General features: G+C 35.7%; 1 protein-coding gene across 1 annotated transcript in view; it reads right to left on the bottom strand.

Moving 5' to 3' along the window:
• LOC106972226 (uncharacterized) overlaps positions 1 to 14,865 on the bottom strand; it is a 35,724-nt gene that overhangs the window by 2,601 nt on the left and 18,258 nt on the right. The window contains exons 3-6 of the mRNA XM_053221894.1: positions 12,928 to 13,266; positions 11,927 to 12,226; positions 5,304 to 5,406; positions 4,205 to 4,288 (exon numbers count right to left, since the gene is read on the bottom strand). Of these exons, the coding sequence (XP_053077869.1) occupies positions 4,205 to 4,288; positions 5,304 to 5,406; positions 11,927 to 12,226; positions 12,928 to 13,266 (826 nt within the window). The remainder of the gene's footprint in view (positions 1 to 4,204; positions 4,289 to 5,303; positions 5,407 to 11,926; positions 12,227 to 12,927; positions 13,267 to 14,865) is intronic.

The raw sequence follows: 14,865 nt of genomic DNA, 5'->3' as shown, positions 1-14,865 counted from the left end.
TGTGATGTCTTTGGCTTTGGTATCAAGGTACCCTTGGCTTCAACAAATGAGTTGGGAAGTGTTCCCTCCCCTTCAATTGTTTAAAGGAGTTTGAGAAGCATTGGCATTAACTCTTGTTTAAAATTTTGTTTTAATATTGTCTTTATTTTTGAGAGAGAGAGAGAGAGACAGAGCACGAGCAGGGGAGGGGCCAAGAGAGAGAGGGAGACACAGAATCTGAAACAGGCTGCAGGCTCTGAGGAGTTAGCACAGAGCCTGAAGCGGGAACAGTGAGATCCTGACCTGAGCTGAAGTCGGATGCATAACTGACTGAGCCACCCAGGCGCCCCAACTCTTAAGTGTTGGTTGAATTCACTAGTGAAGCCAAACAGTCCTGGCCTTTTCTCTGTTGAAAGTTTTTGATTTCTGATTTACTCTCCATACTAGATATAGGTCTGTTCAGACTTTTCTACTTCTTCAAGATTTCATCATGGTGGTTATTGTGTTTCTAGGAATGTATCCATTTCTCAATTTCAGACACATCATCTGGCCTAATGAGTTGCTAAAACGAGTTTTCATTTTATTTAGGGCATGCTTCCAGGTGTGTTTTTAAATTAATCAGTGCTAGTGATAAAAGACAACCTGACCTCTGGAAAAAAAATAGTTTCAAACCATGTGACTGATAAGAGGTTAATCTCCAAAGCACATAAAGAACTGCAACTCAATAGCAAAAAAACCCCAATAACCCAGCTGAAAAAAAAAATAGACTAAGGATTTGAAATCTGCACAGATATTTCTCAAAGAAGATATAAATGGCCAACAGGCATGTGAAGAAGTGCTCGATGTCGTTAATTGTAAGGGAAATGCAAATCCGTACCTCAGTGAGATATTATTTGACACATGCTAGGATGGCTGTTATCAAGACAATGAGACAGGAAAGTGGGGGAAATGGCAGCATAGAAGGATTTTGAGTTCACCTCCTCCCATGAGCTCACCAAGGCAACAAGTACATGTAATACAGCTCTCTCTGAAAAAAACTTGGGCCTGGTGAACGGATTTTTCACAGCTGAAGACATAAATAGAAGTCCCAGTGAGAAGGGTAGGAAGGGCAGAGATGCAGCCAGGAACCAAACCTCCAACATGGTGACCTATAGGCAGAAGGGATATCACAGGTGCGGAGGTCCTCCCTGAGGAGCAAGGAGACCAAGACCCATATCAGGCACCACTGGCTCTGGGAACCTGAACAGGAAAGGGAACATAAAGCCCCACAACATCTGGCCTTGAAAGTCATCAGGGCTTAACTCCAGGAGCTTTTGAAAACCAGAGGGGCTTAATTTGGGGAGAGCCTGAGAGCCATAAGAAATTGAGACTCTCAAAGGGCCAGCACAGTATATCACTCCGTCTGAGACCCAGCACAGAAGCAGCCTCTTGGAAAGCACCTGGGCTATCGATGAGGGAGATTTACTGACCAAATTTAGGATATTTGTGAATTAATATTGTTAACATGTCATCTTCCACCTGTCAGAATGGCTAGTATCAAAAAATAAAACGAGTGTCAGAGAGGATATGGAGAAAAGAGAAACCATGTGCACTGTTGGTAGGAATGTAAACTGATGCAGCCACTGTGGAAAACAGTATGGAGGTTCCTCAAAAAATTAAAAATTAGAAATACTGTATGATTAAGTAATTCCACTTCTGGGTATTTACCCAAAGAAAATGGAAACACTAATTCAAAAAGATATATGCACCCCTGTGTTTATTGCTCACTATTTACAATAACCAAGATATGGAATCAACTTAAGTATCCACCACTAAATGAATGGATAAAGAAGATGTGAGATATATATATTTTTCAGCCACAGGAAAGAATGAAATCTTGCCATTCACAACAACATGAATAGACCTAGAGGGTATTATGCCACGTGAAATAAGTCAGACAGAGAAAGACAAATACCATATGATTGCTGTTATATGTGGAATCTAAAATACAAAACAAATCAACAAACCAACAAACCAATGAACCAACAAAAAGCAGAAAGATTCATAAATACTGAGAACAAACTAATGGTTACCGGAGGGGAAGAAGGTGGGGAAATGGACAAAATAGATGAAGGGAATTACAAAGTACAAACTTCCAGTTATAAAATAATTAAGTCACAGGGATGAAAAGTACAGCATAGGGAATAGGGTAAATAATATGGTAATAACTTTGTATCATGCCGGATAGTAACTACATTTATTGTGGTGAGCATATGTAACATATATAATTATCAAATCACTATGTTGTACACTTGAAACTAATGTATAATATTGTATGTTAACTTACTTCAACTAAAACAACTTGCTAATAACTAGAAAGAAACAAAAAAAAAACCAAAACTAATAAAACAAGAAACAAAAGACAGCATAGGTTGATGAGGATGTGTAGAAATTGAAACCCTTGCTTGCTATTGGTGGAGTTGCAAAATGGTACAGCCAATGTGGAAAACAGTATGGACATTTCTTTAAAAATTAAAAATAGGGGCACTTGAGTGGCTCAGTCGGTTAAGCAACCAACTCTTGATTTCAGCTCAGGTCATGATCTCATGGTTGTAAGATCGAGCCCCGTGTTGGGCTCCACACCCAGAGAGGGAAAAAGATTTTTTCTCTCTCCCCCTCTTCCGCAACCCCTCCCCACCTCTCAAAAAATAAAAATAAAAGTACATATGATGCAATCCCACTTTTGGGTATTTATGGAAAAGAAGTGAAATCAGAATCTCAAAGAGATATTAGTACTTCCATGTTCCTTGTGGCACTGTGCACAACAGCCAAGATGCAGAAACAACCTAAATGTTGATCAACAGATGAATGGATAAAGAAAATATGGTACACACAAACAACAGAATATTACTCAACTTAAAAAAAAAGGAAATTCTGTGGATAAAGAAGATGTGATATATATATACACAATGGAGTATTACTCGGCAATCAAAAAGAATGAAACCTTGCCATTTGCAACTACATGGATGGAACTGGAGGGTATTATGCTAAGTGAAATTAGTCAGTCAGAGAAAGACAAAAATCACACGACTTCACTCTTATGAGGACTTTAAGAGACAAAACAGATGAATATAAGGGAAGGGAAACAAAAATAATATAAAAACAGGGAGGGACAAAACAGAAGAGACACATAAATACGGAGAACAAACTGAGGGTTACTGGAGGGGTTGTGGGAGGGGGGATGAGCTAAATGGGTAAGGGACACTAAGGAATCTACTCCTTAAATCATTGTTGCACTATATGCTAACTAATTTGGATGTAAATTAAAAAAAATAAAATTAAAAAAATAAAATTAAATAAAAAGAAGGAAATTCTGGGTGCCTGGGTGGCTCAGGTCACAATCTCATAGTTTGTGAGTTTGAACTCTGATAACAGTACAGAGTCTTGCTTCAGATCCTCTGTCTCCCTCTCTCTCTGCCCCTCCCCAGCTTGTGTGTGTGCATGCTCTTTCTCTTAAAATAAATAAACATTTAAAAAAATAAGTAGATAAATAAAAATCTAAACATAAAATAGAAAAATATGAAGCCAATAAATATGATCATATTTTTGTGAATTTAGGTGGATAATGACTTCTTAAATAATTCCCCAAACTCAAACTGTTAGGTGAAAATTGATGAATTTAACAACATTAAAGCATTAAATATTTCTGTTCTTTTAATGATGTAACTGAGATACAGTGGTGCCAAATAGGGAGAAGTAATCAATGTCTAGTGTGCAAAGAATCTAAAATATAAAGAATTTCTGCAAATATAGACAAACAACCAGGAATTACATGAAGATGTAGACAAGAACCTCACAGAAGGGGAAACCTGAATGTCTAACAAATACATGAAGACATGTTCATACTTACTAATAATCAGAAAACACACACACACACACACACACACACACACACACACACACAATCACACAATCACACAAATCAAAGAAACCATTCAATTGGTGTTGATTGGAGGGATCCTGAATCAGGAGATGAATAGGAACATTCAAAGTCATTAACATTAATACAATTTCACTTGAACCCACTAGTTCATGCAACTGGATTATATAAACAAATCTTTGTTTCCATTTATTTTTTAAATGATAATTGTTGCTACCAAATGGATGATTTAATATGGAAGGTTAAGTCTTAAATCTGAAGTATACACAGTGACAGCAAGAATCACACACCTGCCAATTTAATTACCTGTGAGCAGGAAAACATCGGGTTACTAAGGACTCCCCCTCAGGATGTCTCAGCTGGGGTGTGGTTTCAGGCACATTCTCTGACCTACAGGTATGATGACATTGATATATTCATTAGAAGAATACAGTCCAAACACTCCCCCTAATGGCAGTATATTGTGAGAGTACACTATGAATTAAAAAAAAAAAAAAAAAAGGGAGATTCAGATCTCTTTAGAGATTGATCAAAATATCTTTTCAATGCTGAGTTCAGCATAAATATACTCCATTAACAGAACTTGCAGGTTATTTCCACTCTATTGTAGTGGAGTCATAACTTAGGATCTGTCCTGTTAAAGAGCATACCTTCTACTCTCCCAAATTTGTACCTCTGATCCTTATCTGCTCTGTAAATTCCAGATTCATATATAGAGATAATTGACATTCTCTTGGTTGTCAAATAAACATGTGAAAACAAATATGTTCAAAATAGAACTCTTGATCCTCCCTCCAAATTTGTTCTTCCTCTAATAATTCCCCATTTGTAAAAGGCTTCTTCACTCCATGGCAAAACATTTAGAATCATCAAGATAATTTCCCCCTTTTACCCTCTATCCACATCTTCTCCAGCAGCAAATCTTGTCATCCTAAACCTATCCCTAATTCCCTCAACTCCCACTGCTACCACCCTAGTCCAGACCACTGTTGATTCCCATTTTGACTATGGCAATCACCTCTTTTAAAAACCTCCTTTCGTTCATTCTTGAATCCTAAAAACTGTTCACATTCAGCCTTTTTCACCACTCAGTGGATCCCTTCCCACCAGTCACCTGAAGTCCATATGCGCTGTCCTGTCAAAATCTGTCCTCAAGAAAGAATCTTAAACTCAATTTACCATAGCATAAATTACTAACAGCCTACCTTTGTAACAATCCCAAGTAGGGTATCATTTTAATAAGAATAAACCCTTGACTGCAAGAATTATTAAATATAGGGAAAAGAGTTTTCCATCATCATTCTTTCCATGATGAATTTTTCCATGAAAAAAATTTTTTTTAGATTTAAAACTAGACCTATTTTACCCACCTTCCCTATCATAGACAGGGAGTAATATAACTTACTTTTTCTTTCTCTGAACAAGATGGAAAATGATAAATACAATACATAGAAAAATTATGAATGAACCAAATGCATACAACAAAATATAAGGAGAACCAGAAGTACCTGAAAGACACAAGCAGAAACATATTCTTTGTGACTATATGTCATTTCTATACACGGTACTTTAAATCTTCAATGCTCTTTTGATTTACCATTGCTTTGTTGATAATCAAATTGATACTTTAATATTATTTACCATATTCAATTTTGTAAAAGAATATACTAACGCATTTTCAAATTGAAGACAGATAATATTTAATACCATTTTACCACACTCAAGAATAAGAAAAAAAGGTATAACCACCAAAAGAACAATCACAAGAAAATGTTTAAGAAAAACATAATGTAGTCACAATGAAATATTATTCAATTATTAAAATGTATCTGCAAAAGCCCCAGAAAATAAATTTATAATGATAATTAGTACTTAAGATTAATGTGTTAAGCAATGTGATAAGCATCTTATAAGGATTATTTACATTAACCAGGGGAGTACATTATTAGATACAGATGGGAAAATAGAGGCTCTGAGATGTTAAGAAAATTGGCCAAAGATACATAGTGATTAAGTGGCAAAATTGGGAAGCAAGTTCAGTATTGTCTGATTCCAGAGCCTGCAGTCTTATGAAAAAGAATATTGTAAAACTTTGAGTATCAACACTTTTTTAAAATTTTCTTCCAAGATTTTATTTAAATTCAAGTTAGCTAGCATATAGTATAGTATTGGTTTCAGGAATAGAATTTGGTGATTCATCACTTATATATAGCACCCAGTGTTCATCACAAGTGCCCTCCTTAATGCCCATCAGCCATTTAGCTCATCACCCCACTAACTGCCCCTCTAGGAACATTCAGCTTGTTCTCTTTTTAACACTCTCTTGTGGTTTGCCGCCCTCTCTGTTTTTATCTTATTTTATTTTTCCTTTCCTTCCCCTATGTTCATCTGTTTTGTTTCTTAAATACCACATATGTGTGAAATCATATGGTATTTGTCTTTCTCTGATCAACTTTTTTCATTTAGCATAACACACTCTACTTCCATCCGCATTGATACAAATGGCAAGATTTCATTCTTTTTGATGGCTGAGTAATATTCCTTTGTGTATATATTTATCACATCTTCTTTATCCATTCATCCGTTGATGGATACTTGGACTCTTTCCATAATTTGGCTATTGTTGATAGCGCTGCTGTAAACAATGGGGCATGTGCCCCTTCAAATCAGCATTTTGGTTTCCTTTGGATAAAGACCTAGCAGTGCAATTGCTGGGTCACAGGGTAGATCTATTTTTAATTTTTTGAGGAGCTTCCCCACTGTTTTCCAGAGTGGCTGCACCAGTTTACAGTCCTACCAACAGTGTAAGAGGGTTTCCCTTTCTCTGCATCTTTGCCAACATCTGTTGATTCCTGAGTTGTTAATGTTAGCCATTCTGACAAGTGTGAGGTGGTATCTCATTGTGGTTTTGATTTGTATTTACCTGATGATGAGTGATGTTGAGCATTTTTTTATGTGTCTGTTAGGCATTTGTATCCCTTCTTTGGAGAAATGTCTGTTCATGCATGTCTTCTGACCATTTCTTAACTGGATTAGCTGTTTTTTGAGTGTTGAGTTGGATAAGTTCTTTTTTTTAAGTTTTTTTAAATGCATTTTTAGAGAAAAAGAGCACAAGTAGGGGAGGGGCAGATAGAGAGGGAGTGAGAGAATTCAGTCTCACAAACCATGAGACCATGACCTGAGCCACAATCAAGAGTCTGATACCTAACCAACTGAGCCACCCAGGCGCCCTATCAACACTCTTTATAGTAACTATTTTGGCCATAGTATTCCTAAATTGTATTACAAATCCACTTCTTTTTTTTTTTTAACGTTTATTTATTTTTGAGACAGAGAGAAACAGAGCATGAATGGGGGAGGGTCAGAGAGAGAGGGAGACACAGAATCCGAAAAAAGCTCCAGGCTCTGAGCGTTCAGCACAGAGCCGGACACGGGGCTCAAACTCATGGACCGCAAGATCATGACCTGAGCCAAAGTCGGACGCTTAACTGACTGAGCCACCCAGGCGCCCCTTACAAATTCACTTCTATCTGTGAATAGGTATGTATGTTCTATCTTCTGAATATAATTACATTTTTCATTACAACTTAAATTTAACCGAAGATCATCATGATTATCAATGCTAGTTCTTAGATATAGTATAAAAATGAACCAATATACTTTGTGGATGGACCTTGTGAGGAAATTGTGCTTACAGTAAATGGCATGAATTATTGTGCATTTTGCATTCTTAGGTCTGCTTGTGGTAGAGTTTTTGAGTCCTTTTTTTGAGAAATTTTTGTTAGCGATTACTTCTTCGTTGATACTGTTAGGAAAATCCATGTGAGAAACTCTGTGCTATTTATTTTTGACTGTTCAGATGTCACTTGGTCTCAGGTTCTAGTTTTAACTATATTCTTTTTCAATGAGATACTACATAGCTCATTCAAACTGGGCAAAGAAGGCTGAATGGGCGTAAAATGTGAATACAGCCCTGAAATTGGCACTAAAATGTGAACACAGCACTAAAGTCAGCAATAATAAAGCATGGGGAAAAAAAGGCTTTCTATGAGATTTCAGTAAAACCAGAAATTTATAGGGGGCACCTGGGTGGCTTAGTCAGTTGCAGGTCCGACTCTTGATTTTGGCTCAGGTCATGATCCCAGGATCGTGGGATCAAGCCCCCACATCATGCTCAGTGCAGAGCTTGCTTGAGATTCTCTCCCTCTTTCCCTCTGCCCCTCTCCTGCTGACATGCTTTCTCTCTCTCAAAAAAAAAAAAATCAGGAATTTATATCCCTACTATTTGTTGCAAAGCCAAGCAAGGAAGAATTATCTTCTGAATTGACAAGTTACTTCTTTACAGACATTTGCATTTTAGTGAGAAGTGAAATTAACCATAATAATCCAGCCAATAGATTGATGAGAGATATATACATATGCTATTCAATGGGCATGTTCCAATCTCATGATTTAAGGAATTTTTACAGAAAGAGGACCTGATTAACTTCAGCTTCAAGAAACACATGTAACAAAAATATTTACCTCTACCCTTCCTAAGACTCCATTAAAATTATAGTAACTAAAATAAACTGATTCAGCGAAAAACAGCAGACAGAAGAATGATCATCATTGGCAAGAGATTTAAACAAATTTACAACAGATGTGAAGTGGATAGAGGAATGGCCTCTGCAGGTGCAGGGTGAGAGAAGCTGCAGGCTCATGTATGCACAGAACAGACTACACCTGCAGAGAGAGCCTCACAGAAACTGGACAGCATTAGAACTCAGATGACAAAAGAAGGAGGGATTAATCACAGAATGAAACTTACACTCAAAAGCACCCATTTCCATATCCGAAAGTTCAGTTCTGGACAGCCAGGTGCTCTGATCCTTCAGCAAGAAGAGGAAGAAGAAGAAGAAGAAGAAGAAGAAGAAGAAGAAGAAGAAGCAGCAGCAGCAGGAGGAGGAGGAGGAGGTGGAGGAGGAGGAGGAGGACAAGGGGAAGAGGAAGAAGGAATAGTTAAGTAATTCATTGAATATAATGAATATATACTAGGAATACTTAGGGTAGGGGGTCAGACACCTTGAGTATAGGCCCTTCCATTCTGGCTTTTAGAGTCTTCTGCTGCCTCCTTTCTACAAACAAAAGTCTGTCTCTTTACAAGATGTAAAAAAACACACAAAAAATCTGTAAAGCTGCAGTCAGGGCTCATCAGAGTTTGAATAAAACCTGTAATCAAAGTGAGAAAGATTGAGTAAAGGAAGCATAAATAAAATTAAAATGGTGGTAGTGTCCCAAGGGTGGGCAGTGGAGGAGATAATTAAAGAAACAGAAGATAATTACAAGATTTGACAAGATATTACTTTCTTAAAGCAGGAAGAGAAGGCTATGAAAAAATTAAATCAACTTTAATTATAAAATTAATCTTAAATTATGAAAGCAATTCAAAATTATAAGCCTGATTGTCAAAAAAAGAAAAACTTGAATGAAAAAGTTTAAAGATATTTTTTTAAGTCTCCCAGATACTATGAAGGGAAGAAAAGACATATTTTTTAAAAGATGAAAATAAGATTCAATGTAAATGTTTTCATGCCCAATTAATTGAGGTTTATAAAAAGAGAATAAATTAAGTGAACAGGTGGAAATTTTTCAAAGAAAGGAGAGAATATTCAGAGTTTAAAGATTTGAGTCTCCAAATTGAATGAACTCACCAAATGCCAATTACATTAAAGAACTATAAATAAAATATTCTAAAAATAGTAGTAGAAAGTTTCAGAGCTCTAAGGATAATGAGAAGGTTACCATTACCAAAGAGAAGATATGGTAATATTTACTATTACAATTTTCTGATTGACACTTGACTTTTCATCAATCACAATGGACGATCAAAGACAATGGAGGACTACTTTGCAAATTCTGAGGGCAAAAGGGTTGTTAAACTAAAGTTGTGTAACAAGCAAACTACCAATCACATGAAACAGCATTGTAAGACCATAGGAGAGACCCTGTGGCCTGTTAGCATGACTATCAGAATCCCTAGGGAAATTTCCCACTGTTCTAATTCCACAGCACTGAGGTGACTTTGCTTTAACCAGGTTGTGTTAACCTGGGGAAGTGAGGCATGAAAATGATGGAAGGATAATTTATGTTGGCCTGAGTGTGTTATATTTTGTAGTAGTTTCATTTTGTGCTGGTTATTACCTTGTACTTTATTTAGGTTAGTCCACAGATTGTTTAATTCAAATATTAATGAGACATCCTAGGTTCAAATGAGGTTATGTTTAGCCCATCTGGACTATGTAGTAGGCTACTTATTCCAATAGTCCAGTAGCTGGTTATGTACCCCAAATTGTTAAACTTCCAAAAAATGTGATGTGTCCTTCACTCATTCAAACTTTATGAACCAATATCATTGATGGCGAGTGATGCTTTTTGTTCTTGAATGAATGTGACAAATTATGGAGAAATTTTATCCTCCCCACTTCCTGAGTTTACATTTTTTCCAAAAGTGATGAAGGACATTAACTAAAGACTCAAGAACCTTAGGAAAACACAAGCAAGACAAATACAAAGGATGTGACACCAAAGCACTAATAATAAAACTGACATAAAACAAATACAAGGAGAAAATCTTAAAAGCCACCAGGATGGAAGGGAGATACATTTCAAAGGACCAGCAATAAAATTGATATATATCTTTTCAACAAAAGTAATGAAACTCTGAAGCCAATAAAATATCATTGTCAAGGTGATGAAAAATACGAAATAACTATCAAACTGGAATCAGAAATCCTGTAAAAATGTTCTTCAAAAGTTAAAACATTTTATGACCAAAAATATTAAAATAATTGGCCATCTATAATTTTTCACTATGAAAAAAACAAAAAAGAATTCTTTAGGCAGAAGGAAAAGTGTGAACATGGACAAAGAAAAAACAATGGAAAGGATAAATATAAAGAATATTATTATAAATAACAGGAACAAAAACAATAACATATTTTGGCATTTAAACATATATAAAGAATTAAAATGTACAAAATATGCGCCTGAAACTAATATAGCATTGTGTGTCAACTATACTCAAATAAATAAATAAATAAATAAATAAATAAATAAATAAAATGCACAAACCAATAGCACAAGGAGTGGGCATTCATATAAGCCCATTGCATTATCTGAAAAGTAGTAAAAATAGTAAATTATATTAGACTTTAATAAGTCAAGAGATGTATGTTGCAGTCTCCAAGACAACCCTTAAAGAAGGGTGCAGGAATGTATAGTTAACAAACTAATAGAAGAGGTAAATGAAACAAAAATAAATAATCCAAAAGAATTCAGGGAGAGAAAGGATTATAAAACAGGTCAGAAAATAGAAAGCAAATAATAAGGTGGTAAATGAAAACCTAAATATATCAGATTTACATTTAATGTATAGAGACAAAATGGTTTCATGTTGAAAGATTATGCAGGTGAAATATAAAAACAATCATTTAAATTTTGTAGGCAATTATATTATATAAATGCAGAACATAAATATATTGAAATTATTATTTAAAGTTTTAAGAAAAATCATACCTTGTTTAACTACGGCTTTGAAACAGAGGGTACAATTGACAGAGCTTGGGTGGAAGACAGGCAAGGAGAAATGGGCAGCTGAGAGAGACTTTCTATGGTGGATGAAACAAAAAATAGGTTTTACCATGCTGCTGATGGCTGCAGAGGTAAGCAGTAAGAGAACTATATTGGGAAGAAAGGAACCATATTGGGAGGAGGAACGGTTGACGGAGGTATGAGTGAACCTAGTCTGCACTGCCTGTGGCAGAAATTCAGTGGAAAGCAGTTAAGGGAGATCAATGAAGACTTTGCCCTTTAAGAACAGTACCATTGGAGACAGAACTGGGGTAGAGAACATTTGCATTGCCTGATTCTTTTAACCATGCAGGAGTACCACAAAGACTTAACATTTCTAAAAATAGATGAGTACACAAACACTTCTGGTATGAATTTTTAAAACATTTTCCCTTGTTGATTATTATTTCTACTTACATTCTTGTTTGACTGACAGAGGAACAATCTTCTCTTCATTCCTTAGAGGATGATCCATGTGCACAATCAGGTGTTGGAGACTTAGGGATCTCACAGTCTCCAAGGAGACGTTGTACATTTTCGTGATAGTCACTGTGCCGTTTGGGTTCTGAGCAAGGTATTCCTCTGGTGGATTAATCAAGACTTTTGATGGGAAAAGAGATATTTGAGGAATAGGTTTTCCCACAGCTGAGTAAATAAAACTAAGAAAATCTTCAGAGTCAAAGTTGGACTGGAGCTCAGTTTTTATTTCAGATACAGCTGAGACAAAAAAGGAGACACAAAATTAAATATAAAAATATGTCACACAAGATTTCTGAAGTGTTAAAGATGGACTTCCCCAAATTTGTATATGACAGTGAAATGTTGTAAACATGTCCCTCTCAGATACCTCTCCTCACATTTTGCAAAACTTCACAATTTCGTCTCTTATACCCACTATTCCAATTTAAGAGGAACAGTTGGTATCTCTACTTTCATTCAACCTTAAAATTACATTCTATAAATCTCCAACACTTTAAAGTTATAGCAAAATAATGAGGGGACACTATGTCACTATCACTATTCCTTCGACATTTTGTTAATTTGTTAGTAAATTTTTATTCTCTAAGTCTTCTTTCCTCTTTTTTTTTTCTCTCTACTCTCTCTTTATCTTTTCCTCTCTTTCCCAGTGAAAATTCTGATGCCATTTATGACTTTTATCTACTGGATTAAAATCAATGCAGTGTAAAATTTAGATGAGAGGTCAGAAGACCTAAATGTTATGCCTGGTCAGGAACCATGTGGAAATCAGAAAGTCATGTAGCCATCATTGGCTTCCACTTTTTTTCTTCTGTATAACAAAAGATTGGTTATAGATGGCCTCTATAATAGTCTTTCCTTCTCTAATATTCTTTCTCTGGACCTTAAACTTCAAAGCTCACATCCCCTTGATTTTGACTTTACATAAAACATTTACATACCTATAATGTTAAGGCAAATTTGTCCACTATGGCTGCCCTGCGGGAACACATTAAATAGACATTTGTAGCAGGCTTCATCTTCAAATGTTACTTCACGGATAGTTATGAATGAGGAATTGGGTTCGATGACCTCACAGTGCAGCCGATCTCTGTATGGTGGAAGAATCTTTTCTCCATATATATTGCTATATGTGCCAATATTTTGTCGCGAAGAACCTTGGATCTTCTGCCAAGTAATTTGCACAACATCTGCTGGAGTTGTCAAATTGCAGAAAATCGTCACATTTTCTCCAAATACAGCTGTCTCATTATTTTTGTATTTTATTCTATGTGGAGAATCTGAAAATAAAGCCCAGTATAAATTAAGAGAAATGTACTTTCATACTACCTTGGATACTATCCCTATCATAGCACTCCCTTATCTCTCTGTTTTATAATTATCTTTTTATTTGTGTCTTTCCCCACTAGAAAATGAGCTTTCTTATCTTCTTCACCATTGATAGGTAGTTTCTAAAAGTGTTTCTGACATATACTACCTATTGACAAATATTTATTGAGGGCAAAACTTGAAACATAAATTACCAACACAAGTAATGGTAATTTTGATGAATCTCTGGAGGTTGAGGGTGAACTAGCTTGAGGGTGACAAACTCCTCAGGGCTCCAGTATTAGGGAGGACCTAAAATTCATAGTTTCCACCAGCATGAACCTAGCCAGTTTCTCGCAGTGAAGAGCCAGGAAAACTCACCTCATATCTTTGGCAAAGGAAGGAGAAAGTAATCATGTTGAAATAAGCCCAGTGCATTTTCCATAAAAATGTCCCCTTCTCCAGGGGAAAAGACTTTATCAAACCTTATCTCACATGGATGGAAGGACAATGACCCAGATCTGGTTCCCTTTAGCTTTCCTATCTTATCTAAGGTGGGGAAGGCAGGGGGAAAAGGTACAAAAACTTGTGAAGTCATAGCCAAGGGTCATAGGCCTACCAAGAGTGAAATCTAAACATAAGATTTTAAAATACTTACTTCCTTAAGTCTTCCCCACCACAGCAGTAGGGTTCCAATATAATGACAGTGGATTACAGTTGAAATGGTTGTAATGCTCAGACTTCAATCATCAATAGGAGAGACAAAAACAAAGAAACTACAAGAATTTGAAACCCTTGATACCTTAACCTTAGTAAACAGTAAACACAACCCAACTCCCTGTCAGAATAACATAAAACCCAAGTTAAAGCTCTATTTACCTTAGTTCTTATCTGACATGTCATGTCTGGATTAAAAAAAAAAAAGTTGTAAGGCATGCTAAAAGCCCAGAATAAAAGTAATTGGAAAAGACAAAGCAAGTATCCAAGCCAGACTCAAATACAGTACAGATTTTGTAATTATCAGACAGAGAATTAAAGTCAACTATGATTAATATAATAAAGACTCATGAAAAAGTTTGACACGTGCAAAAACATATGGATAATGTAAGCATAGATACGGAAATGCTAAAAAGAATAAAGAGAAAATGCCAAAGACATTACAAGAAAATAAAACTACAGACCAATATCTCTTATAAACATATATGCAAAAATTCTAAACAAGTTGAATCTAAAAAAGTATAAAAAAATAAACTCCATGATCAAGTGAGATTTATCCCATGTCTACAAAGCTGGTTCAACACTTGAAAATCAACTAATGTAATTTATTACCTCAACAGACTAAAATAGAAAAGTCACAAGATCCTATCAACAGATTTAGAAAAAGTATTTGATAAAATCCATCACCAATTCATAATAAAACCTCACAGTAAACTAGGAATAGAGGGTAACTTCCTTCACCTGAGAAAGAACATCTTAAAAAAAAAAAAAGAATATCTACAAAAACCCTACAGCTAGTATTACACTTTAATAGTGTAAAACTCAAAGCTTTCCCATTAAGATCAGGTACAAGG

This window comes from Acinonyx jubatus, chromosome C2 (assembly GCF_027475565.1).
Source record: "Acinonyx jubatus isolate Ajub_Pintada_27869175 chromosome C2, VMU_Ajub_asm_v1.0, whole genome shotgun sequence".
NCBI classification, from domain to species: Eukaryota; Metazoa; Chordata; class Mammalia; order Carnivora; family Felidae; genus Acinonyx; species Acinonyx jubatus.
Note: the sequence above shows the minus strand (reverse complement) of the source record. Positions and strands in the feature narration are given on the sequence as shown.